The sequence below is a fragment of the Petromyzon marinus genome, chromosome 35, assembly GCF_048934315.1.
Source record: "Petromyzon marinus isolate PM22_M1 ecotype Great Lakes invasive population chromosome 35, UKy_Petmar_22M1.pri1.0, whole genome shotgun sequence".
NCBI lineage: Eukaryota > Metazoa > Chordata > Hyperoartia > Petromyzontiformes > Petromyzontidae > Petromyzon > Petromyzon marinus.
The window spans coordinates 8,003,860-8,029,111 of record NC_133701.1 but is presented as its reverse complement, the minus strand read 5'-3'; the positions used below and the strand labels follow the sequence as shown (position 1 = coordinate 8,029,111).

Genomic DNA, 25,252 nt, shown 5'->3' with positions numbered 1-25,252 from the left:
CCGATGTTTTGCTATAACCCTACGCCACACGACAGAGCCAATCGAGTCAAGTTGTCACGTCATGGGCACATTTGCCAATTTTTTTTTAGTTTATTACGTTGAGAATCCCGAATAACAATTTGACAAAATTGTCGCACGAACCGGCAACTCCGAGTGTTTGCAAAAGCTCGGCTCTTGCGTCATCTCCACGAGGAGTTAAACTTAAAAACACTTTTAGGTTAAGGTCCACTGAGCTCTACAGCTCTTTTTTTTATTTAGAAGCGACCCGGCCACAAATGATTGCTCAACGAAGTGGCTCATCACGTGGGAATTTATGGCAGCCAAATAGTCTTAAACGCACGTTTCTAAATGTTGAAGGAAAAACCGGAGGACTCGGAGAAAAGTCCACGCGACCACGGAGGGAACGTGCCAACTCCAAATATACAGGGTCGGGATCGAACCCATAACCTCCTGCATACCAGGCGAGGTAGTTAACATCTCCCACCCCATTACGGACCGACCGGAGCTGACGCTTGTAAAACTCTTTCAAAGCCGCGTTTGGAAAGTGAAACAGACACGCACACAAATGTATCCGTGTTGTGTGCAGCATGTGTTTATTGCTTTTAAGAGTGTAGACAGTCCTTGCACAAACTACCGAGAGCCAGTTGGTGTAACATATTACTGGATATTCATGCTCATAAGTTCTTCTGGTCGTGTACTGTATATATAAAAAGAATTCCCCCGCCCGCCACCTCTCCCAAAACAAAAAATCAACTCTCGTTTAAAATCTCCGCTACGCACGATATACTGTACATTTACACTGTACCATAGAATAAGATTGTCGGAACCCATGCCTGCACAGTGCACAGAGCCAAGCCACCACCACCACCACCAATGGCTTTAGACGACGGACGGGGCATGAGCAGCAGAAGCAGCAGCAGCAGTATTTGATGAAGTGGACTGCTGTCATGTTGTTGTTGTTGTCGTGCATTAACAGTTTTAGAGTAACGTCACACATCCGCCCTGGCCAATTCACCACCCACAACCCCCCATACGGTGCAAGCATTTGTGCATGGTGCAGAAGTTGCCTTCTGTATAGACGTTTATAAATCCGACCGTATGAGAACCCCCCCCCCCCCCCCGTTAGGTGAAATGCTCTTGCCAATAACACCTGGCAAGCCAGCAGCATTGGATTAAACAAGTCCGGAGCCGGCTGATGAGACCCAACATTTTCAGAAACTGGCCCAGAGTGTTTGCTTGAACTTAAAACAAATCCTGCCGGACAATTTTGTCCTGCAAAGCCAAACATGCTTGTGGATTAAAACATTATTTTCATGTTTGTGAAAACACATCGGGTTTTTTTAAATTTTATTTTCTCCTGCTGCAATATGGTTTGCACGTTCAATAATACAAATCTCTCCGTGCATTCACTTCTGGAGCTCGGCGAAACATTTTCCCCGCAACCACCCCTTGTCCCCCCGCTTTGTTTAAAGCAAATGCAACGCTTTATTCTAGTCCAGAAAGACCCACTCGCGCGCGGTTGGAGTCGACTGGTCGGTCATTCTCCAGATATTCACGTTTCCGAGCGTTCAAACCTCCTCGCCTACTTCCTTCCCCACCCCTACGAAATGTTTGTGCACTTTCGACGTCGGGGGCAGGAGCAAGAAAGCTCCCACGCAACTGTTGTTGACCGCCGTTCGTGAGCAATCACGGTTGCCGATTGGTGTGTGCCAGACTGAGCCGATGCAGTCGATCTTTTGTTTGAAAGCAACGTTGTGGCATGGGGGTAGAGGGGGGGTGGGTGATTGGGCGTGGGGGTGAAGTCGGGTGAAGTTACAGTATTTACAATCCGCGTTATAAAATGTGTACAATAAATACAAAGTTGTAAACAGGTGAAAAGAAAAGACAAAATGAAAACGACAGACTTCTTAAGAGAACTAAAAGGTTAAAAAGTGAAATTAGACGTGAGCATCGTACGTCGGCTCATTTTGGTAAGAAAATGTATGGCACGCACTTGGATTAAAGATTGCTGGCTTTAAGTTTGTGTGTCGTTACCTTCACGTACTGTCTTGAGCGAAGTGACAACTGAAACCCACGGATGCACAGTGTATGTTTTTACAAAAGTGCCAGCATTTTAATAAAAAAAACAAAAGTCAAAATCCACACGGTATCAAATTTAATTTGATCAAGGTGAGCGTCACGATATAATAATCGTGCAACCAACAAAAGAGGTTACCCTTATTTAAATATGTATAGATATATGTATGTCTATATATATACAAATGTACAGTGCAAATACATAGTGTATATATACACGAACACGCATATATGGCGAGAATATTCTTTGACACCAATGTAAAACCATATAATGCACGTTTTTTTTTTAAATATTATATTTTGTGACGGCACACTCATTTTGAGCAAACACCAATCTGGGGATTTCCCAAGTTCACACTGGGGCCGTGACCGAGAGTAATACCAGGACCCCCCGGGGGGGTCAGGCTGCATCATCGCTGTGACAATCGCATGCAAAACTTGAGTCTGCACAAAAAAAAACACGGAGGAGGGGGGGGGCGTTCTTCTTCATACGCTTCCATTGGCTCGTGACACTCCCTCTCCTGGTGTGGGACAACGTTGGCTACGGGGCCTCTGATCGTATATCATTTTGTAAGTAAACATTGTGCGGTTTTCGTGTCGTGAGCGAATTATTCGACGCAAGGTGCGACGCATCAGTGTCCCACATCGACTACGATGCTGCTATTGCCGCGGTAATAACAATGGTTCTATTTCAGCGACCTCTATTTAAACAGATGAAAGCCCACACAATGGAAATTCAGCTTGGGAAGCGAATTATTTGAATTGGGAAATCGTGTCAAGGCAATTATTGTTATTACTGAGAAGCAATTAATTGCGGGTATTGATCTTAATTTGTATTTGGACTACGACACTTGGAGCACGGTTTCCTTCCTCTTGAGAACAATGTCTAGCCACGTGTCTCTGTCACGTCGCCCACTGGGCTGTAACCAGTGTTAATTTAGTCTGCGTTTCACTCGTCCCGTCGTAGCCTTGATCAAGATGGCAACCCTGCAGAATTTAAGTCGCCCTTTACAGCTTAGTCGACTACAGCAGTTCAACGTTAAGTCACACATTTTCAGATGTTACACGTCAATGTAAGAGTCGCAGCCGCCCCCCCTCCTCCCTGGTCAGCGAATCCGTGAACTCAGTCAATCTGTTTATAGATTGTACATACACTGCATGGCCGATTGCCATGCGTGGCCTCCCCCCCCCCACACGGTGCACTGCGATCTGTAACGACGTCTCTAAATTATCATCGTCTGCCCCCCTTCGTTAAATTGGTCTCGTCGCGGGTCGGCCTCTGGTGGAGGGCCCACAGTCGACTCGCCCGGTCACACAGCCCCCCGCAGTCATCGTTGACCCGAAAAAATAAAATAAAACCAACCCACACTTCGCCGACGAATCATTTCGTCGTGAAATATCGTAAACAAAAAAAACCCAAAATCAAATTAACACTGGTTAACGCGAGCCACACTCCAATAGTATTAATGGGATTGTTTTCCCTTCTCGCTCTCTCTCTCGAAAAAAAACCCCACATCGACGCGCCGTGTCGAGGATCGACGATAACAAAAAAAAAGCGGCGCGCGAATTCTGCTCGTGTCTCCGTTGCCTTCGCACGTCTCTCCCAGCCCTCTGGCTGCACCCACTGAATACTAATCACCCTCCAGCATCATCCTCCCGCACCACTACCCCGCGGGTTGCCATGGAGTTTTGGAGGGGGGGCCGTGCCGACGAGGGCAGCTTCGTACGAGCGACTCGACACGTTCGTCAATAACACGTTGGGGGGGGGGGCCTTACAAGGGAACACTATATACGATGACACCGCGACGTATAGGGGGCGACGGCCCTTCTCCAGTGCCCAGCGAACGCTTTTATGCGCTCGCGAAGAAGGGCACCGCATAAAATACGAGGCCACGGTGTTAGTGACGAACGCGTCGGAGTGCTTTGTCGGCGTTGTTGCTGCTATTGGGGCTTTTGCACCGCTGCTAACTGGCAGCAGCCGCCGAACGATCCTTGCGAGGAGGATTCGGTGTGCGTGTAAGGGCCGAGTGGTGGCGCCTGTGAGAGCCTGCGTGTGGGGTTTTTGTTGTTGTTGTTGTCTGCAGGGCCTGGAAGGGTTTCAGGGAGAGGTGCCATCAAATATTCGCTGCGCACGAACAAGAAATACCCAGCGCGGTGATTTTTCTGCCCTGCCCTTTTTTTAAATTTGCCTCGCCGCACAAACCGTTTCCAGCGGAACTGCTCTTATCCGTTGACCCTATTATCCGCCCGCTCTCGTTATCCACCAGAGCTGTACGTTATCAACCGTGGCTTTTCCCCATCTTGCACCCCTGTGGGACAATGTGTCCTATTGGCAAACAATATATATTTTTCCGTACATTACCCTCAGTAAATTTGGAGATAGCATCGCGGATAATAGGATCCCCGTGTCGTTCGTCACTCCCCCCCCCACCCCCTCTCACCAATAATCGCCGGATAAGAGGAGTTCTCGCTGTAACGTAACACCCCTGGGTGGGTGATGTTGCAGCACCGATCTTCCTTGCAAATAAGCGGACTGGATAAAAAACGGGACCATCCGTATAAACAAATTAAAATAAACAAAAAATTGTACTCGATTTGCCACGTGAGAATAAAGGATGCGACAGGCGGACGTGTTCACCCAGACTGGTTTCACGTGGCGGGGAGGGGGGAGGGGGACTTCGGCCGCCGGACGATAACGCTCTGACCTCTGCCCACGCCGGCAGAATCGCGACGTGGAAAACGCAGCGCGCAGAGGGCCCGTCGCGTTTGGTCAACCAAACCAAACCCAAAAGGCCACCCAGCCGAGCCGCCGTCATGTGAACACGAAATTCCCCAGATGTTCGACCTGCTGGTGTCACGGTCTACATGCACACGTTATGTATATATAGTGATATACTGTATATTCACAGGATCACGCAAACAAACAGGAAGAAAAAAAACTCTTTCCCGTTCACGAATAACCGCAATTTCGACGACGTTTCGAGAACCCCCATACGGCTCGCTCCCGTGAGTTGTGCCACGTCGTGCACCACCACCACCACCCACCACCCCCGCGCGCGTTCTGCGTCCGTGCCGACCCGTACGGAGCTATGCCCCGGGGCAGCGAGCGCTGCGATACGAGCACACAGGGCTCTTTTCGTGCGTTTTCCTCTCACCGTGAGAGTGCGAGACGTGTCTGTTACCCTATAATTGGACAGGTTTATTACATTAGGCACAATGTTTGCGACGGCTTGTGTTATAGGCAAAAAAAAATAGGCCTCCCCGAAACTCCGTTTGAAGTGTAAACATGAAAACACAGCCGTAACTTCTTTACAAAAAAAATGAGGTGTGAAACTGTCGAAGTTTGGCATCTAAATAGGAAACATCTTGTGGTTTACTACTTTCTTTTTTAAACTTCCTTCTAAACGATGCACAGGAAATGTATTTGAATTTTCACATTGGTCGATGTATTTCCTTTGTACTTATGATCGTTAGATATTTTTAAGAAACAAATAATACGAACTCGATACTGACTAGTATTCATCTGTCCGCGTCGGTTTGGTTGATATTTCTTTTTCAGAACCACTGAGAATTAAAGTGCACTCAAGACGTCCCACTGCCCCACCATCCATCACCTCAATTCAATAATCTACTGGACGAGACGCACCAAAACAGTTCGTCAACAAGGCAAACGTCAACCGAACGCTGTCTAAACTTTGCCGATCGCTCCGTTTCCTCTCCCTGCCCACTTCACAATTCATCCTGTACCAAGCGCCCCCTTTCGCTCACAACCCACTTTGGGAGATAAACCTGTTTCTGTGTGCGTGCGCGACTTTGGATCGCGCGCGCGCGCACACTTTACCCAATGTACACAGCCTATTCCGATGGCATCGTCCACATGTGTGTTGTGCGCGTGCGAGTCCTGTGTAACCCTTACGAAAACAGACATATCGGTAATAGCGCGCGCACTTGTCATAGTGAATTTAATCATGTAGATTTGAATCGACATGTTGCCAGGATTAGATAGATGGAAGACAGATCAACTCATTCAGATTAGTACAACAGCAAAAAAAATGCAATCCGTTTTGGTACTTAGGTCATTTCTCTTTGCATTATACATGAGGCGGATGGGGGGGGGTAAGGAACGATGGAACTTAAGTAATGCGATATCAAGCGAGCCATGACCAGTCGGAAAGAGCAGGCAGATTTTTCTCAATACTCGGTGGACGTAATACTTTGCCATCGTTCTGCTGTCTGGAGGGCCGTGGTAGTACAACATACCATACACGTTTGTTTTGTGAACACACAAAAACGTCTTGCGTTGTCGCGAGGGACACAACGTACACTCAGTCACTTGTGGGAGAACAGAAGATAATCTAAAGATCTCACTTCGGTGACCTCGGCATGAGAGATCGACAGCAAAAGCTAAAAATAAAGAATACGTGTGTGTCTTAAGTTATTGCAAACGTGGTAGCATGCTCACAGCTACCGTGAACTTAAAAGGTAAAAAGTGTAACGTCCAGTTTCAAAAGAAACCAAGGAAGTCGATGTGTCATCGGTGGAGTTTATACAGAGGGCATGGGTAAACTGTACAAAACATCTCTTCGCTCTCTCCTTCACTTCCTCCTCATCTTCCCGCTCTTGTCATCCGACGTGGTCACAAGCCAACCGTGCCAGGGCGAGCGTTCACAAAAGAGGGCCTTCAATTTCACCCCTGGCCACGTCGCGCGACCATCGGGACGATGGTCGGGCCGCGACAGAACAACGAGAAGGGACCCCCGCAGCTCCTCCCCTCGTGCCAAGGCGGGCGGGCGAGGCGACCCCAGAAGCCACGGCGATCGCGTCGGCCCAACGGCGGCCCAACGGCGGCGGCGGCGGCCACAGCAACGACTACAACGTCAGTGGGTTCTCGTCGTTTGGTTTTCGACGCTTGTCGGGGCGGGGGATTCGGGGGTGCAAGTCGTCGGGAGTGGGGGGGGGGGGGGGCCCCGCGGCCGCTACTACGTGTCGGGAGAGCTGTCGCAAGACAGCGTCGTGTCCGACTGCGCCGAGTCGGAGACGCTCGCCGACCTCCCGCACGGTCCGCTGGCCATCGCGATGGACTTCCTCCCGCACACGGCGGCGCGTGTCGCCCTCCGGCCGCCGCCGCCGCCGCCGCCGCCGTAGCTGCTGCCACGCTCCGTCCCGTCCGAGTCAATGTCCTCGTCGTCCTCCTCCTCGTCTTCCGCCTCCTCGTCCTCCCCGACGTGGCCATCCTCCTCCTCCTCCAACGTGAGCTCGAACTGGAAGCGGTCGGTCGTCGCCGTCGGCGTGGACAGCATGCTGATGACGGACGGCGAGGCGGTGCCCGCCGTCGACGCCACCGCGACCGAGGAGTTGGTCCCAGGCTCGAGGGAGTGGCCACCGCCACCTCCGCCACTGCCGGGTCCACCGCCGCCCCCACCGCCGCCGCCATCGCCCGACCCGGGCATCATGGGGGACTTGTGGGTCGGCGGTGGGGAGGGCGTGTCGGAGATCATGCTCTGGTACCAGTCGCGGTTGTCCTCCAGCGTGTCGAGGATGTCCTGGGCGTCCGGGTGCACGAGGTCGCCCCACGTCTCCCACAGCGGGTGCACAATGTAGTCGATGAAGCCGACCTGAGCGCGGGGCAGAAGAGATAGACGGGCACTGTGAGACCATCGCCATCATTGTCATCACCATCATCGGCCATCTTCTACAATAAAGTAGTCCTGTCACCATCATTATCGTCAATTCGAATAATATTTTATTATTTTTATTTATTTTCATTTTAGATTTTTTTTTCTATTTTCTATTTACGTGACTTTACCGAAAGAACCAAGAATATGAATTCCTGCAGTCACGAAAGTTTAAAGTCGAAATGTAATTATTATTATTATCATTGTTATCAATCAAGCGCTGTCATCGTCACCATCATTATCATGGTCATCAAAACATGCTGTAACAGCCGCAAAAGAATCCTTGTCAATGATATCATCACCCATCAACATTATCGTCATCATCAGCGTCACCCACCATCATAACTCAAGCACCAATATCATCATCAAGACAATCTGCAACAGTATCAGGATGATCACCATGATCATGTTAAATAAATAATTGCCATCTTTGTTAGACTCGTCATCATCATCATTCGAAGCAATTGAAGCAACAAGAATATTATTATTACCACAATCATATTCACAAATCATCGTAATCAAAATAATCTACTCTTTCAAAGTTGGTGATGCTGCTGCTGTGTTGGCCGTGGTGCACAAGTCCAGCTAACAACAAAAAACACTCGGCACATTCGTCAATAACACTACTTGTGTGGGCCTTAAAATGAAGAAAGTATAAAATAAGCGACGTTTCGGGAAAAATCCTCCACTCTTTCCAAAGTCTTCTTTCGTTCTTTCGGTAAAGTCACGTAGACTGAGAATAAAATAACGCGCGACTTTACCGAGAGAACCAAAGAAGATGAATGCTTGCAGTCACGAAAGCTTTAAATCGAAAATCTTTCCCAAGTGTTCGCTCCAAGCGTTCACAAAGCCGCCCGATGAACGACAACTTCCGACGGGAGACGAGCGCACGCCGCACACGCACGAGCAACGCCCGGCCGGGGATTGTAACATTCGGCGAGATCCACTGCGCTGGCGACGGACGCAGATCCAACGACCGTCGATCGTTAATTGGAACCGTAACGCGCGCGGGCTTGATTGTGGTAAACGAATGCAAAACGTTCTCGAACTGATTGAAGACAAATGAACGGCGAAACACATAATGTACCCGAGGCTCATGATTTGTAAATGTAAATTGGCCCGCTAATTTGCATACCCCACAACATGTGCTCCCTCAACACATCTAAGACAGCCACCGAAGGAAGACGAGACGTGTGTAATTTTAACACGTCGACTGCACGCCGCCACGTGGGGCGATTTCTTTTAAATTTCTGTCCCGCACTGAAGGTAATGCAAGGTTGCGGCAACACAGAGTTCACACACATCTCTCCTCCCCTGGAACAGACGGCACTTGTTCAACACAAAGGTGCAGCATTGCACGTTTCACATCGAGCGCATACTGCCTCCGGCGTAATGATTGGCAGAACACTGGACCTGCAAAAGCCAGACGTCGCTGGTTCGATTAGATCTTCAGGCACAGCAGTTGAAACAATGGGGGAAAGTTTCTAAACACCCATCCCCCCGGAATCACCCCCCCCCCCCCCCCCCCCCAGCGCCCTCTGTCCACCCAGCAGTCTAAATTGGTTCGCCCAAGTTAAGTTGGTCGATCGGCAGGTCGCGTGTGGCGGTGGTAAAGTGTGGGTACTCCCACCTCTTCCAAGACGTGGAAGAGTAGGCCAAGTTACACTTGTAAAAGCGTTTTCTAAACCTCCCTCTCGTGGAGGCCCTACCACCACCAGCAGTGGAGTGAGAAATCAATAGCATTTATCCTATTTTATATTTTCCCCAACTTGTTACTTTCTGTGTTTAGTTCGTTGTCCTTCCACCACACCTCTGATTAGCACTATCCGGCCAGGCGACGCAGAGTTATTAAAATTCACAAAAAAACCCACTCGACACATTCATAAATAACACCACAGTAATAGGCGACATCAGGGCCACTGGCCCTTCTTCATGGCACGCTTGTACCAACTGTGATCGTTGGAGCTGCGCTCGGACCCCGCGCGCACCACCACCACCACCACCACCGCGGGGGCGCTCGGTTTGTCACCTGTGACTTTTCGACGGAGGCGCTGTGCTTGTCGCACATGGGGCTGATCTCCATGCCGCGCTCGCGTTCCCGGTCGCCCTGCCGGAAGAACTCCTCCATGATGCGCTCCGTCCACTGGCGGTAGACGTCCAGCGGCTTGGTGGGGTTGCTCAGGTCGGCGCAGTGCACCATGTTCTGCAGGACCTGCGATGCCGCCGCCGCCAAAGACAAAGATCCCCCGTATAGCTTTAACAGACTGCTGGGGCAGGTACTGTTAGCCAGCACGTATGAAGGCCGGCACAGCACACAAGGGGGTGGGTGGCGAATACCATGCCCGGCCGCCTTTGTCTCGCTAATGCCGATGTTTGCACACTGCACCAGGTACTGGTTTGAGGCCGAGTTGACCTCGGGGAGGCCCAAGACTGGCTCAGATAAACGCCACCTGGTATTGGCCGTGAGCGGGACTCAAAACTCGTGTCGGCACGCTAACCGCTACACTACCAGGACCACGACGATGTTCCCATGAGCCACGTGGCGACTCGCCCAGTTTGCCGCCGCCCGCACCCCCCAACTCTCTCTATCTCCGGGCATCCGATAGCGAAAATAGATGCTGCACAAATCCAAACTTTAATTCACTTTCAAGATTCAAAGTTATTTGTTTAATCCAGGGGAGAACTCAAGAGGCCAGGATATGAATGTTAAATACATGGCTATACAGCGTACGTCGGCTCGGGGAGATTATCTTTAGACCGATCATACAGCACAATTGCAGATTAAGTTTCAGGAATATCAATCAGACATTGGGTGACGAGTTGGACCAATATGTAAACATATTTCCCGCACCTCCGATTAGCACGGTTGGCTACATATGGTGCAAAAGAAGTTCAACGTACATACGGACAAGGATGTGTCAAATGCATTTGATTTTAATTGCCGTAAAACAGATCCCTATGAAGCACGGATCCCATGACGAAGGCAACTAATAAAAATACACACGATTCATATCACGCGAATGCATCACGAATCGGACAACAATGTTCGATCGAGAAATTCTGGAGGCGGGGAAAGCAAACTTCAGCGGCCCTCCTCTATCGTACACGGCTCTCAGTGGGTGCTCAGTCCTCACCTGTATCCTGTCGGTGTAGTTGTCCAGCAGGAGAACACCTGAGGACGTCACCTTCTTGGTCTCCACCATCGTCTTGAGGTCAGCCAGAAGGTTCATGTGCTTGGACATGTCTGTGGCCAGAACCTGCACATGAGGACACACATGTCATGTATTATTCATGTTTGTTTAAACCTTAGTGCGTATGAACACCGATAGAGATGTGTAATTTATATGGGTCTTGTAGATATTTTAATGAGTATAATAATAATGTTCAGCGCTATGTTAATCCACTGCTAGACGATGGCCTTTCCATGCTGCGTCTGTCATGAGGGTTGTTTGACCATACTTCACCACGGTGGTCAGTGCAGGCGGGTAAGGCGCGAGAGGGGGGTGCCAGGACCGGTTCTGACATAATTCGCCACCGATGTTAGCCATGTCCAGGAATAAAACTCAGATTTTCCGGGTTTATAATGAAATGCGCGAACCACTGTGATCTCTACACCACACCACGTGGGCACACGTAATAAAACCACCGTGTCAAATTTTAACCAATACTGCCCCTCATTATAAGTGTCAAGCCTCAACTTGTGACCACAATATAATGTAAAACAGGCCCCTCGGGGTTTGACCTGGACACAAAGCTAAATAATTGAGCGAATAAGCAAGCGATTGGGTAAGCACATTGATGGAGAATGGATTAATGGAAAGAGAATGCCACGTGCTTAATGGATGTATGGATGGATGTGAGAATGAATGGATGGATTTAATGGTTGCACACGGCTTGGTGATTGGTGCTACTGGAGAGCAAGTCGGCAGCCTCCGAGTGAACATTACGGACGAAAAGGCTCACGGCCGCCAAATGGTCGCGCGCCAAGTTCACCGGTCGGGAAACAAAGCCCACATTGTCAGGTGTTGCGACGGGCGGCGATAGTTGAACTTTTTTTTTATATCTGGGGCAAAGAACAAATAAACAGGCTGAAGAGGCCGAGTGCAATCTCCTACACATCTCGGCAACAACAATAGCCATCATATCTGCCCTGAACAATAGCGCTGCACGCGCGTTTATACAGCGCGTGTACGTTTACGCTCGCGTGCATGTGTGTGTGTGTGTGCGCGTGCGTGTGCTTCAAAGAATGGGCGTGTGTTAGGGGGGCTTTGGGGAAGGCAGTTTCTGTGACCGTGTGTAAAATGTAAATATAGATGCCTCTGTTTACCCTAACAGACCCAGCACTGTTAGCGAGCACCTATTAAGGCTGGCCTTTCACACTGGGCGTTGGTTTGACCAACACCTCTGCGTTCCCGGTCACCGCTGGCCGTTTACCACTGCACAAGGGCTTACTCACGATTTCAACTGAGTTTGTGAAAAGGGAAAGCCCGGAAAACATCCAGACACTAGTTTCCAACCGTGTTTTAACGGCTGGTAATTGATGCATGAGAGATATAACGGACCTGAGTGGTGGGCTTTCGACCTGCTTGACAGAAGAGTACCTGATCTCAAACTAAACTAAAATATTTTTTTATTTAAAGCTTTCGTCACTGCAGGGATTCATAATCTTGGTTCTTTCGGTAAAGTCACGTAGAAGGGAAACAATTAAATAATAAAAATATAAAACAATACAATTCTCACGACGTTTCGAGTGCAACACAAGCAATCATCATCAGGTGTGAAAAACCACAGCACGCCAAGTCACAAATTTTCTTGCTGTGGTTTTCACACCTGATGATGATTGCTTGTGTTGCAGTCGAAACGTCGTGAGAATTGTATTGTTTTATATGTTTATTATTTTATTGTTTCCCTTCTACGTGACTTTACCGAAAGAACCAAGAATATAAACTATTTTTATTTTACCAGATACAGTCCACTGAGCTATATAGCGCTTTTTCAGAAGCGACCTGGCCAAAAATGATAGCTCAACGACGTGGCTTATCACGTGGAAATTTCCAGCAGCCAAATACTTTCAAACACGTTGATTATAAATGTGGAGGTAAAAAAACCGGAGGAACCGTAGAAAAATCCACGCGACCATGCAAACTCCAAATATACAGCAGCAGGCGTCAGGGTCGGGATTGAACCTACGCCCTCCTGTATACCTGGCGAGGTAGTTAACATCTTACCGTGGCCACCACGGTGGCATTCCCGGAAATCCGTCGTAAGTGGGATCGTCGTAATATCAAACAGTAGAAACATTATGAGCGAATGTTTAACTCGGTTTAGTCGTAAAAAATCCACAAAAAAACCACTTGAGAATCACAAAAGCTCCACGCCAAGTCACATCGGGAACCAGACTGACTGTTAAAATGTGTTCGGAGTCATGTCGGAAGACGCTTCGTTAAAATCGTTCCATGGCGGCATTATGTAAATGTGGATCGTCATAGATCGGAACCGTCGTAAACTGGAAACCGCCTGTATTATCGAGTATGCCATTGTTGAGAGTATTACCAACCAGCCTGTGACCTAATTGGTTGAAGAAACATCGGCCCGCCCCACCTCCCGAGTACGGCACAACACACCTTCGCGACAGCCCCCTGCGCCTCGAAACGGACCGATCGCTCGATTTTCATTCGACCGAAATCTTCCTCGGCACGGAGGCCACACGAGGCGACACCCACCATGTCGATGACCATCTTGCGCAGGGTCTGCCGCTGCTTCTTGCTCAGGTTCTGGAAGATGTCGCAGTTCTCCTCCTGCAGCAGCTTGAAGCCCACGGCCAGGTGGTGGTTCTCCAGCACCGACTCGTCGTTGTACATCAGCGCCAGCTCCGAATCTGCGCGTACACACACGCGCACGGATGGAGATAGCCCCCGTTTAGCCTTGAACAGGTGGAGTGGGGGCAAGTGCTTTTAGCGGGCGCCCGGCCGCCTTTGTCTCTCGATGCAATTACACGCTGCGACAGGTTCTCATTTGAGGTTGAGTCGATCTCGAGGCAGGCCCAGGATCAGTTCAGACAATCGTCCCTGGTGTTTGTGGCCGTGAGCGAACTCGGGGCGCCGGGTCCGTAGCGCAGGGCACGAACCACCGTGCTACCGCTCCCCCAGACTGCACTCGCTTCATCTGCACGCACACATGCGCGTGGATGCACGTCACTGGACATAACCAGTGACGTCGTATGCGCGTGCGTGCAACAGGCCATATTGCGGCGTGCCACACTGTCGGCGGAGGCCAACACTTTCGGCCCAAACTCCGCCAAGAAATTTTACCGGAAACACGAGAACGTAGATCGGGAACGTGAAGGGTAACATTGGCCGTGCGGCGACGCAAGCGGCGGATTGTTGCACCGCTTTCAGAAGCACGTTTTACATGCCGACTTCATCTCACACCGTGAAGCTTGTAAGAGCTGAACATAGAAAAGTCCCGGGTAACAGGCCGTTGTACGGTGAACTGCTCTGTTTTTACCGAGTCCAAATAAGCACATGGGACAGACATATAAGGAAGGCAATGTTCCGTAACTCACAAAAAAACAACCAACAAAGCAAACAAAATAAACAAACTTAATTTGCGGAGTTATCACTTTTGCAAAATGCCACGTGCTGGATCACGGAGCAAAGGTGCGCGTTGAGAAAGGAACGATGATCAAGGGTCTGCCCGTTTAGACTGAGGAAGGGCAATGATTCGTCTTTCAGGTACCGATGCAGCACGGCTTTTCTCTCCGATCAATCGACGGATGTTGCGTTTCGTTCGTTTTACAATTTCACCAGTGAACAGAGGAGTCCCAACACTCAGAGAGTGAACACAAAAAAGCCGGACTGCATTTAGCCCACGAGGATTTATTTGGTCTCCTGTAGCTCTAGCCCAGGACTTGCCGAGTTGTTGTGTAGGGACAACGGAATGCGGCCAGATTTATTTATTCAACGCGCAAGTTGATAACTTAACTAGTTAACGCTCTCATGTGTTGAATAAAATGTGGCAGATAATTAATTGTTTTTCCGGTGAGAATCGAGTGACGAATTTTTTTTAATTCACGACGATTACAAAAATGGAATAATGATTTTGCAGACAGATCGGGGCACCTGCCGACTATAATTGCACGACTCCGAAGCCGTGTCTATTTACTGTCTGCTATCTTGCCAGACGGTTCAATAGTAGACGACCTATTTTAAAGCATGCCGTCAATACTGCGTTTCCCTTCTACCTCCCCATCCATTATGGAACTTTTCATTTTGTCGAACGCAAGTGTTCCCGTTTCAAGATTCTTTTACTTTTCCACTTTCTCGTGAAAAGTGCATTCGTGCTAATGTTTTTTTTGTTTCAAGAGGCAAACACTTCTTAAGTTGCTCGAATAATAATAAATAATAAAAAATAATTTCAATCCCTTGGGTAAATATTCACTGCTGGACAAAGGGACTCCTCATGCCAAGTTGATCACAGACAGTAGTCGTTGGACCATACTTCGCTACGCTCGCCAATGTGGGTTGGTGAAGCACAGGACCGGTTGAGACGTCTACTCGTCCGTGACACGTTAGCCATCTCCGGGAAAAGGAACTCGGGTCACAAGGATCACAGCGTTGACCACTGCACCATCGTTCCACTTCAACGACCCGTGCTTGTGCTTAGTTTAAAGAATAGTCAAAAGGCTCGCAAAACTTTCTTGCTACGTGTTAACAGATTGTGACTGCAGAAACAAGTCCAGCGGTACATATGACTCGGCATCAAATTCTAAAACAAACGGTTCACGAGAAAAATGTCTCTGTGAATTAGAAATATCCCAGTTCGGATGGAGAGTCAAGGCTACGTGTGTTCCCCAACACCGGGCACTCACACGGGCAGGCACCCCGATTCAAGCTAATGCATGTGACATCCATTGATCTGAAGCCACCTATTTTTAGGTTGTTCAAGGGTGTCCGTGATAGCTGCGCTGCATCACACCGACACACAGATTGACCAGCGCTAAAATTAGAAAGTGCTAAAAAAAGACATAACAAACCCTCACCTCTTGATTCCATGAATAAAAAACGGATTTTCAACTATTTTCATTTTACCAAAAGAGTCCCACTGAGCTAAATAGCTCGCTTCCAGAAGCGCCCTGGCTATCACAAATGATAGCTCAATGAAGTGGCTCATTGCGTGGAAATTTATAGCAGCCAAATACCGTGAAACCGGATGTTTTTAAATGTGGAAGGAAAAACCGGAGGAGCCAGAGAAAAATCTCAGACTCGAACCCACGATTCTCCTGTATACCAGGCGAGGTAGTTAACATCTTACAACCGTGGCGCCCCATATATATATAGTCTATACATAGGCTTAATGCATTGTTCGTGAAGACGGGTATGGTGCGAGGGGGAAGTGGTAGTGATGATTATCTGTCCTTTCCCTAGGTCGACTCAGCCTCAAATGAGTACCTGGTGTGGTGTGTAAACATTGTCACGAGGGAGACCAGTGCAGCCGGGCATGGTTGCTGGCCACCCACCACCTCGTGTGCCTTGCCGGCCTTCACAGGTGCTCGCTAACAACACTTGCCCCTACAGCCCGTTCGGGCAATACGACGCGGAGACAACTTACTGGTGTTGATGAGGAACTGGTTGGACACTCCGGGGTGATCGACGTCGTGAATGGCGCTCGCGAAGATGGCCGCCAGGATCTCGAGGTCGGTGAACACGGCCTGCGGGGAGGGCGAGACGACCGTTAGCGGTGCGCCAAAAAAAAAAGCCCGCTCCGTGCTCAGATCGCTTATTATCCCATGTAAACTCCCCGGTTCGACGTTATGTTTTACAGTAAAGTGTGATTGGTCACCGTGGCTATGAGATTCGTTGCTGTTGGATGCTTGCTCCGTGTTAATTGATGTCAATGAGTTGCCTCTTTACAGCGTCTAGAGATGCTCACAAGATTAAGATGCTACATCAATGCAAATTATGATTGCGTCAAGATGGTCGGACGGTGGCAATATGCCGTTTGTAGCACATGTAACAGACTTTGACTAATTGCTCGGCTCAATATGGAACAGGGCACCGCGAAATAGTGCACCGCGTGTTACATAAAGAGCAGTTTCAAAATGACTGTAGCCGTAGTCTGTGCTAATAATAATTTAGCACATTTGGTAATCGTGCCATTCTTATAGTGCTATATTTCACAGACAGTCTGCAGCAGTTTCAAAGTAGGCGGGGGGGTGGGGGGGGGAGATGTCTGCCATTTGTAATCCCAATAAAGTAATTTGCGGCGTTATTTTTTCAAAAGCGGAAAACAAATGGTACCACGACGCCCCCGGCACAGGACGGCCTCGCCCCTTCTCCAGTGACGTCTCACGGGGATCTTTTCACGTCCACTGCGACGCAGACGGCGCCACGTTTTATTTTACCGCTAACGTGCCCGCGGCGGATAACCAGGGCAGCCTGCCGGACACGAACCGCGAGCCTCTGCTGCTACGACGGGCGGTGCAAAACGGCTCCTAACCCGCCGGCGCCGCTTTCACGTCCCCCGATAACACGGCACGCGGTTTCCCCGCCACCCGCCCCCCCCACCGCGTCTTTCAGAAACGGCGAAATGGCAGAACGCCGTCATCGCGACACGCGACAAAAGCAAACCGCGAGGTGACGTCGCGCGTAAGGAGCGGCCCCTCACGTCGAGCGCGGGCGTGGAGAGCAGCACGTGCGTGGACTGCGCCACGTCAGCGGCGTGCAGGTTGTTGTGGTAGGCGACGTCCGCGTGGTAGTGGTCCTCCAGCGTCATCATGTACGTGATGAACGTGTCCACGGGGATGCGGAACGTCTTCAGCAGATCCCGCTCCTGCCCGGGGTCAAAGGAGGATGTGAGTGCTCCCACGTGTCGGTGTTTGGGGTGGTGGGCGGAGTGGGGAGGGGAGGGGGGGGGCTGTGATGCTCCGTTGTTATCGCAGCCACTTTTGGCCTTCGTGGGTGTCGGTTGTTTGGCCACTCCCCCCAAAGATTTTAAACGGCAGAGAGACACTGGAAACATTTGAGCGCGTGCGTTCGTTCAATCATTCAAGCAAGCATTCACTCGTTCATTAATGCATTAATTTATGCAATCATTCATCATATCCCCGCATTTATTCATCCATGCATTTATTAATTAGTGTATCAATTCATTGATCCATGCACCTCTTTATGCATTCAACCATTAAATTATTCATGCATCCATTGATGCACTCATGCATTCATGCATTTATGAATTCATTAAACCATTCATTCATTAATTAAGCATTCCCATTAGGAACAGGCCTTGGCTTGGGCAGGTTTTCATTCAGAAATTGATAGATCACAGCTGGTGCTGATGATGATTTTTTTAATACTGCACACTGTTGTAAAGAAATCTGTGTCACATGAATGATTCTATAACTTATCAGTGACCAGCGATTACTGAAGTTAACTTTTTTTAGTTTCAAAGGTTCTGTTGCAATGAAGCTTGCCACAAACGAACGACAATACCTTGCTGATCTCACACAAACTTTACAATATCAGATCGAGGTCAAGAGGTCATCATGGCCCAAAGCCGATGATGCCACCACCAAAATTTTACATTTTTGTTATTTTACCTATTAAGGGCTCACCGAGCTTCAAAAGCTCTTTTTCAGAAGCGACCTGGCTATCACGGATGATAGCTCAACGAAGTCGCTCATCACCTTGAAATTTACAGCAGCCAAAATACTCTAAATCTCCACCTCATTGCCAATGCGTTCTTCCCACTGCCAGATCCCGCAGCTGCTGCGCGGTAGACACACAGCGACCTCCACGGTCTGCCCTGACAGCACCACGACATCTGAACACTTAGGTCTTCCGCTCGGTTGCCCGGACTCTTATGGAGACCACTCGATAATTGGCCTCCTGGTTACCGAATGAGCTTTGAATATCCAGGAAAGCGTCAACCTGATGCTTAAGGTACCCCAAGCAGGATCCTTTTTCAGAAGGATCTTGCTTTGGATGTTTGGAATATTCCTGACTAGAGAAACCCCACAAATATGAGGGAGATATCTTTAACAAAAACTCCACGTGTGAGTTAGCACTTTTCTCCCTTAAACAAGTTGCCACCAATGCTGATTGTGCCGATAATAAAGACAAAGATCCCCCGTATAGCCTGAACAGACTGTTTGGGTAAGTGCTGTGAGTGATCACCTATAAAGCCTGGCACGGCATGGCATACTAGGGGGTGTGCCGTGCCGCACCCAATAAACACACACTACCGCATCAAGAGTAGACAGAGTGCCAACCCAGTATCCAATAGTTTCATAGATTTCGTACAAGTATAGGGGAGTGGAACTTATCAGGAAATGGGGGGGGGGAGGGTAACGTTTGAGAAACCCATCTGTAAGTTGACCAATAACCGCTGAGGAACTGTTCGCTGGCAGGGCACCCACTTACTACCAGAGTGAGCCTGGGTCTCAGTCTGCCACCGCCGGTGCATCCAAAGTGCGAGGCCTAAACCTGAGCATGTGTCATTGACACCTTGGCACGACAATGATAATGGCCCGAAGAGTCCGCGAGCGTACCTGGAAGATGGCGTACATGACGACGGTGAGCGGTCGGTTTTGCGAAAACTCGGCCACGTGGAAGATGTTCAGCCCCCACTTGTTGACATCGTCCAGCTCCTGGCGAACACAAAGCACACGGGGGGTCGGAGGGCGCCGCGTCAGCCATCGCAAACCAAGACAAATGCAAAGATCCCCCGTATAGGCAACACACACGGCCGAGGCAAGTGCCCGTTAGCGTGCAACGCCGAAACAAGAGTCGCGTGGCCAGCCGCCTGTGTCTCTCCAGTACCAAAGGTTTACACGCAGCGCTCGATTACACATTTAGAGGCCTAGTTGACCTGGCGGAGGTCTAGGGCCAGTTCAGATATAGACGCACATCTGGTTTGTGGCAATCTCGGTAGAATAACATGTTGCCCTGATGGGAGTTAAAATGATGTTCATAATGATGACACGCAAATATATTAATTCCCATTTTGAACAGAACACAATTACAATGAAATTCGCTTGAAGAAATGAGGTTGATTTTTTTTTTTCCATACGGGCAATGACGTACAAAAGTGGCTACTGACGTACGACAGTATTTACAAAACAGTAAAGCAGGTATTGCTAAGTATTAAGGGATTGAGTTGGCAGCAGTGCACAAACACAAATAATAAATAAATAAAATTACTCGCCACATTCGACATTAGCCCTGCCGATGTCAAGAAAAAAAAACATCAATATATAATAGGCTAACCTTCTGCAAAAGAGGCCAGTGCCCAAAAAAAACATTTAGTTTATTACAGATTTGTTTCCGTCACGAAAAGGCAGTGCTGTAATGACGAACGTGGCGAATGTTTTTCTTGGGGGAGGGGGGGGTTATTTCTTCATTTGGGATTTGCGGCTTTTCAATAAAAAGGAAAGGCAGAAAGTGACCCGCAGAGTTTGGCAGACGGGGGAGAAAAAACACGTGGCGTGCAATACGAGAACGAGGCGGGGACAGCCGCGTTCACACCACCGGGGGGGGGGGGGGGGGGGGACAGGACAGGACAGAGAGGCAACCGATACACGAGAACTGGGACAAAAAATGCGCACACGCACAAAAGCAACCGGGACGTACGGGAACGAGTGAACAAACACTGTCGTAACCTCGGCCTGGGATCGTCTGCCCAGAACACGTTGATGTACCCGGCACACCACATCCAGTACATTTCTCGCCGCTGACTGCGACTAACAAGTCACGTGCAAACCTACTCCAGTTCAGCAACAACTTCAAGATACGATTAAGCGAGACGTGACACGCTGGGCACGTGCCCAGGGTGTATACGCGACCCTGTAGCGTGACCTTGTTTAAAGGGGCATAAAAAATTTAACTATAGATGGGTGCACACAGCCAATGCTCTCTCTCCGTGTGTACGATAAAGGGAGCGGTGCCTTTTAGACTTTTAGCAGTGGGGTTGAGTCTTCAGCAGGGAGGGGGGGGGGGTCGGTCCCCTCCAGCTCCCCAACGTTACACAAGAGCGACTGGCACAGATGGGCACGTAGACACAACGGCGACTGGGAGAGACAGGCACACGGACACAAGAGCGACTGGGACACAGGCACGCAGACACAGGTGTGACCGGGAACACTCGCACAAGGGGACAAGAGTGACCGTGACAGGCGGTCAGGAAGCTCACCATGGCCAGAGTGTCCTCCTGGTCGGTCTTGACGCCGAAGCGCGGGATGGAGGCGTGCGTGAGGCTCGAGCTGTGCGTGAGCTTGCGGACTCCGCTGATGTGCGACATGGGCTGTCGCGACTTTTTCTTCTCCTTCTCTTTGGTCGTCGGCGCCGGAAGTTCCACCTCATGCTGCTTGTCTGTACGACGCAGCCGTTACACACAAACAGACATTAATAAACCGTCGCGGTGGTAAGAGGGGGGAGGGGACACGGGGCACGGTGCCATTAGCGATTCATAATTGATTTATGGTTCAGGTCACGTCCGGAAAATGTGTGTCGTTAAACCCTCCGCCGCCCCGGCGAAAGCCAATCGACGGCGTTATCGCGTGGACGAACGTGCCAACGTATCACCGCTTCAGCGCGCCGACACATATTTTCTGCTCACGAAATCCGGCACCAACAATCGGCTACGAGTCACAGAGGTGGACGTGTTGAAATGAGCTGTGAGCGAGCACGTGCTCAGGCTGGGCACGGTGGGTGTTGTGGCCGTCACCGACGATGCCGCCTTTGCCTGCCCAACCCGCCGATGTTCGCACACCCGCGGCGGGTACTCCCTGAGGGGGGAGAGCCTGTGACCGGTCCAAATATCATTCGCAAACCAATGTTAGATATGGCCGGGTTCAATGCTACTAGCGAGGTGAAGTAGGGTCAACCGACCCCCGTGACCCACATGGCATACGAAGGGGCCTTCGTGGAGCACTGCTCTCTGGTGTAAAATCAGGAACAGGGTTGGCATTGGGTAACAAGATGATCGATTTATTTTAAACAAATGCATAACATTCATTCATATTCAGCCGAGCCGAGGACGCGGTCGCGGCACACTCTTGCAAAAGACACGTCAAACCCACTGGCGTGCGCGTGCGTTACAATCCCATAGTCGCAGCATGTTCGTAGCAGGATATCCGCGACACGCGTCGCGCGTACGTGTGCGCGCTGCAACGCCGCACCTTGCACGCGTGTGCCCATGCGTGCAATGGAAACACACACCTATGACATCACACGGCAAGGGATTTCCTATGACGCACGCTTACACTGGTACGTGTGGCCCCATGGGGCACGCTCATCCAATCAGTGGAGAGCACATCCCCCCCTCTAAGCGAGTCTCCCGGGATGTCAACCACGGACATCTTTTAAAATAGAGCCCTCCCTCCACCAACACTTCACCACCACCCGCCCGCACCCCTTCACCTCCCACAACATCTGACAGCTGATTCACATTTTCGCTGTGGCGCAGGCATGCCAATAATAAGCGTGGCCGTCCAGAAATGTGTCCGACTAGGCCGCCGCGTGACATCTCCTTTAATAATAAATAATAATAACCACGACTTGGGTAGCACCGTGACATGGCAAGCCATCACTGTCACAGCATTTGCAGTGATCGCTTTCCCAGCATCGCCCCCACCCCAACCCCCAGCTCCTTGGCGTTAATTACGAAGGTGGTTTAGCTCTCCGATGTGTTTTCGGGTTGCGCGGCATGACGTCCGACGTTTCGCTCCGCGTGCCTGGCAGGGAGTTCCTTCAGAAAGAACGACGTCAAGAAATTCAGTTCCGGAAAACAAGCACGTCTCCCAAAGACGTAGCTTTTCCTTCGAGAACAACAGAAGGTCCCCCAACCCAATGGCGCCAACAGCCGTGCTGTCACCTCGTCGACCCGCTCGCCATTTCATCTCGGCACCTATGGCGTTCAGCGATTGCCAAAGGAACCGAATTCCAAGAACTTCAGCTCCTAAAGAAGGTTCCCCAGCGCCGTGCAGTGAAACGTCGGCGATCACGCATTGAGCCGCACGGCACGGCCGCTGATAAACTCACAGCGGTAGTGCCAGCGTCAACATGTATATGCATCAACTTGAGTGGGCTGTGAATAATTTTTCTAGAAATTTGCAAACCGAGGATTGGTTAGGAAACCCGGCTTCTGTGGAGCCTACCTTTGCTGATCTCGTTTATAACTCGTCGATCTCGTCGAGGAGAAGAAGAAACCATCACACAAACTCCGGTCATCCTCGCAGCAGCAGCGGCTTTTGGCTGGCCATCGAACAAAGACGATCACCGCATCGCGCGCTTTCAGGTGCGCTTCCACGGCTGTCTGGAACGCTCTTCCTTCCAATATTAGGAAGCCACTGGAGCTCTACACTTTTAAATCATCCAGATTGAAAACCCATTTCTTTACAACTGCGTTTTTGTGTTCAGTTTATTGTCCTTCCCCCGCAACCTCCGATTAGCACTGTCGACTATGTACAGCGGGAAATAATTTCAACGTCCATCCATCCAAGCAACGTACATACAAGATACATACAAACATTCCACTTGTGACGCTCAGTGGAGATGGTCACTAGTAACGGGGAAAACAACAAGTTCTAGAGTGTTCTGAAAGCCTCTTAGAGATTTATGCTGACCGCCTTGCGTAACGCGCGCACGCGCGATTCTGTCGGGGTGCCGGCTCTCTGGAGACGAGTGGTGAAAGGGGGTCTCTGAAGGTGTGAAAAGGCAAGCCATTGATTTCTAAAAGGCAGGCCTGCAAAGCCAGTGCAGCGTATCTGCGCTGTATTAATCACAATCTTTCCTGTGATATCGTGCTGGCAGCGGTGCACAAGCACAATAAAAAAATATTCCACGTCGAAAGCGATGTTCCAGGCAGTGGCCCTGTTCGTCATTATCCCATCTTTCCATTAAGCAGGGCCAGTATCCCAAAACTTTGTAGGCATTTGTTGTTCTATTTCAGGGCACTGTCATTGCCGAATGCGTTGATTTTGTTGCTTTGATACGTATGTATGTACGTTCGATACCTGATATATACGTTGAAAAATCCACCGCATATCGGTCATCCACGCACAAGAGCATGGTGCTTAACAACTAACTGCTGTTCGACTACGCAAAAAAATACGGCTATATTAAATGTTTAATCAGGCAAAAACAACGAATCCCTTTTGTTTTCGTTAATTTTCGAGCACCTTTTGCCCGAGGTGGAGACAAAGTGCAGTGCACCGAATAAATCCCCATGTGCAGGCAACAACAGCACTCGCAAATCCACAGAGGCCACCGGCCTACTTGACGCACTGCTTTCTCCTACGGCTGGGAAGCCTCACACTCCAGGATCCCCCTCCAACGTTCTGCCTTACGGGCATACACCGCCAGAGCAATAGCAATTAGCTGCGTTTGTGCTAACATAATTTACGGCACTTTGCCAATCGGCGACGGGACAAAGGCCTCCTCGTGTCATGGCAATTTCAGGATTCGTTTGACCGTACTGCACCACGCTGGTCAGCGGAAGTTGACGAAGTTGGTGGCTCGGCACCGATTCAGATTTGGCTCACAACTGATGTTAGCCGTTGATGGAAACCGAACTCAGTTTGCCGCGTTTATAGTTGGACTGCGCCAACCACCGCACGACTAGTCCCCGCTTAATGCGTACTGTATATACAACGTAATAATCTATATGCTAATGGCATTGTTTACTTTCTGACTGTATGCGCAACAAGACTGGTTCATAAAATCGCTCGCCGCTGAATGTTAGCCAACGGCCGGAAATCGAATTCAGTCCGGCGCTGAAATCAAGAGCGCGGTGTGCTAACCGCTGCGCCATCCGCTGCCGACCTAAAAATGGATTGAGAACACCTTTCCTAAACGGTCGCAGTCACTGACCCCGAAGGTGCGGAGCCGAAATGCCAAGCAGGTTGAGGAAGAAAGCGGCATGCCTATTGGCGTGATGGATGGGACCTTCTGTTGTTCTCGGAGAGAAATTGCATTTTTTTTTTTTGGGAGACACACTGCGAGTAATCGCTCACAGGCGGCCGCGCGGTCGGGCACGCTACACAAGCCCCCTTTTCGCGCAGGCTCCACGCACCGCGGCGGGGGTGGGCGATGAAAAGGGAAATCCTCGCTCGATCCATGAGGCCACACAATAATCACGGGCGTTTAATCACATTGCCGGCCCGGTAGCGTGTCATTTATTTAATCAGCATAGCCTCAATCGAAAGTTCCGTAATCTAATTTTTTAGAAAGCTAATTGCATTCTCAAGCATACATCCCCGCGATTTGATTACAGGGAAGCTTCATTTTGATTTTGGTGGCGGATGGGCAGCAGGGGGGGGTGCAGAGGGAGCGCTGCTGATGCTGAATGGTAAATGCAGTTTATAAATAACCCGAAGAGTGGAAAAATCTATCTAAGCAACGGAATTAAAGTGACACCGTGATAGATGCAGTTTTCCCAAAGAAGCAGGGCTGGGGGTGAAGAGAATTAAAATGCGGGTTATGCCAATTGTGGGAATGTCGCCT

General features: G+C 49.8%; 1 protein-coding gene across 12 annotated transcripts in view; it reads right to left on the bottom strand.

Moving 5' to 3' along the window:
* Nucleotides 1-570: 570 nt before the first annotated feature.
* LOC116948926 (3',5'-cyclic-AMP phosphodiesterase 4C-like) overlaps nucleotides 571-25,252 on the bottom strand; it is a 312,029-nt gene continuing 287,347 nt past the window's right edge. For all 12 annotated transcript variants that reach the window (XM_032966196.2, XM_032966198.2, XM_032966200.2 and 9 more), the window contains 8 exons: nucleotides 20,940-21,118; nucleotides 19,300-19,398; nucleotides 17,418-17,582; nucleotides 16,362-16,461; nucleotides 13,475-13,629; nucleotides 10,886-11,008; nucleotides 9,781-9,963; nucleotides 571-7,691 (listed from right to left, as the gene is read on the bottom strand). In XM_032966196.2, the coding sequence (XP_032822087.2) occupies nucleotides 7,056-7,691; nucleotides 9,781-9,963; nucleotides 10,886-11,008; nucleotides 13,475-13,629; nucleotides 16,362-16,461; nucleotides 17,418-17,582; nucleotides 19,300-19,398; nucleotides 20,940-21,118 (1,640 nt within the window). In that variant the 3' untranslated portion in view covers nucleotides 571-7,055. The remainder of the gene's footprint in view (nucleotides 7,692-9,780; nucleotides 9,964-10,885; nucleotides 11,009-13,474; nucleotides 13,630-16,361; nucleotides 16,462-17,417; nucleotides 17,583-19,299; nucleotides 19,399-20,939; nucleotides 21,119-25,252) is intronic.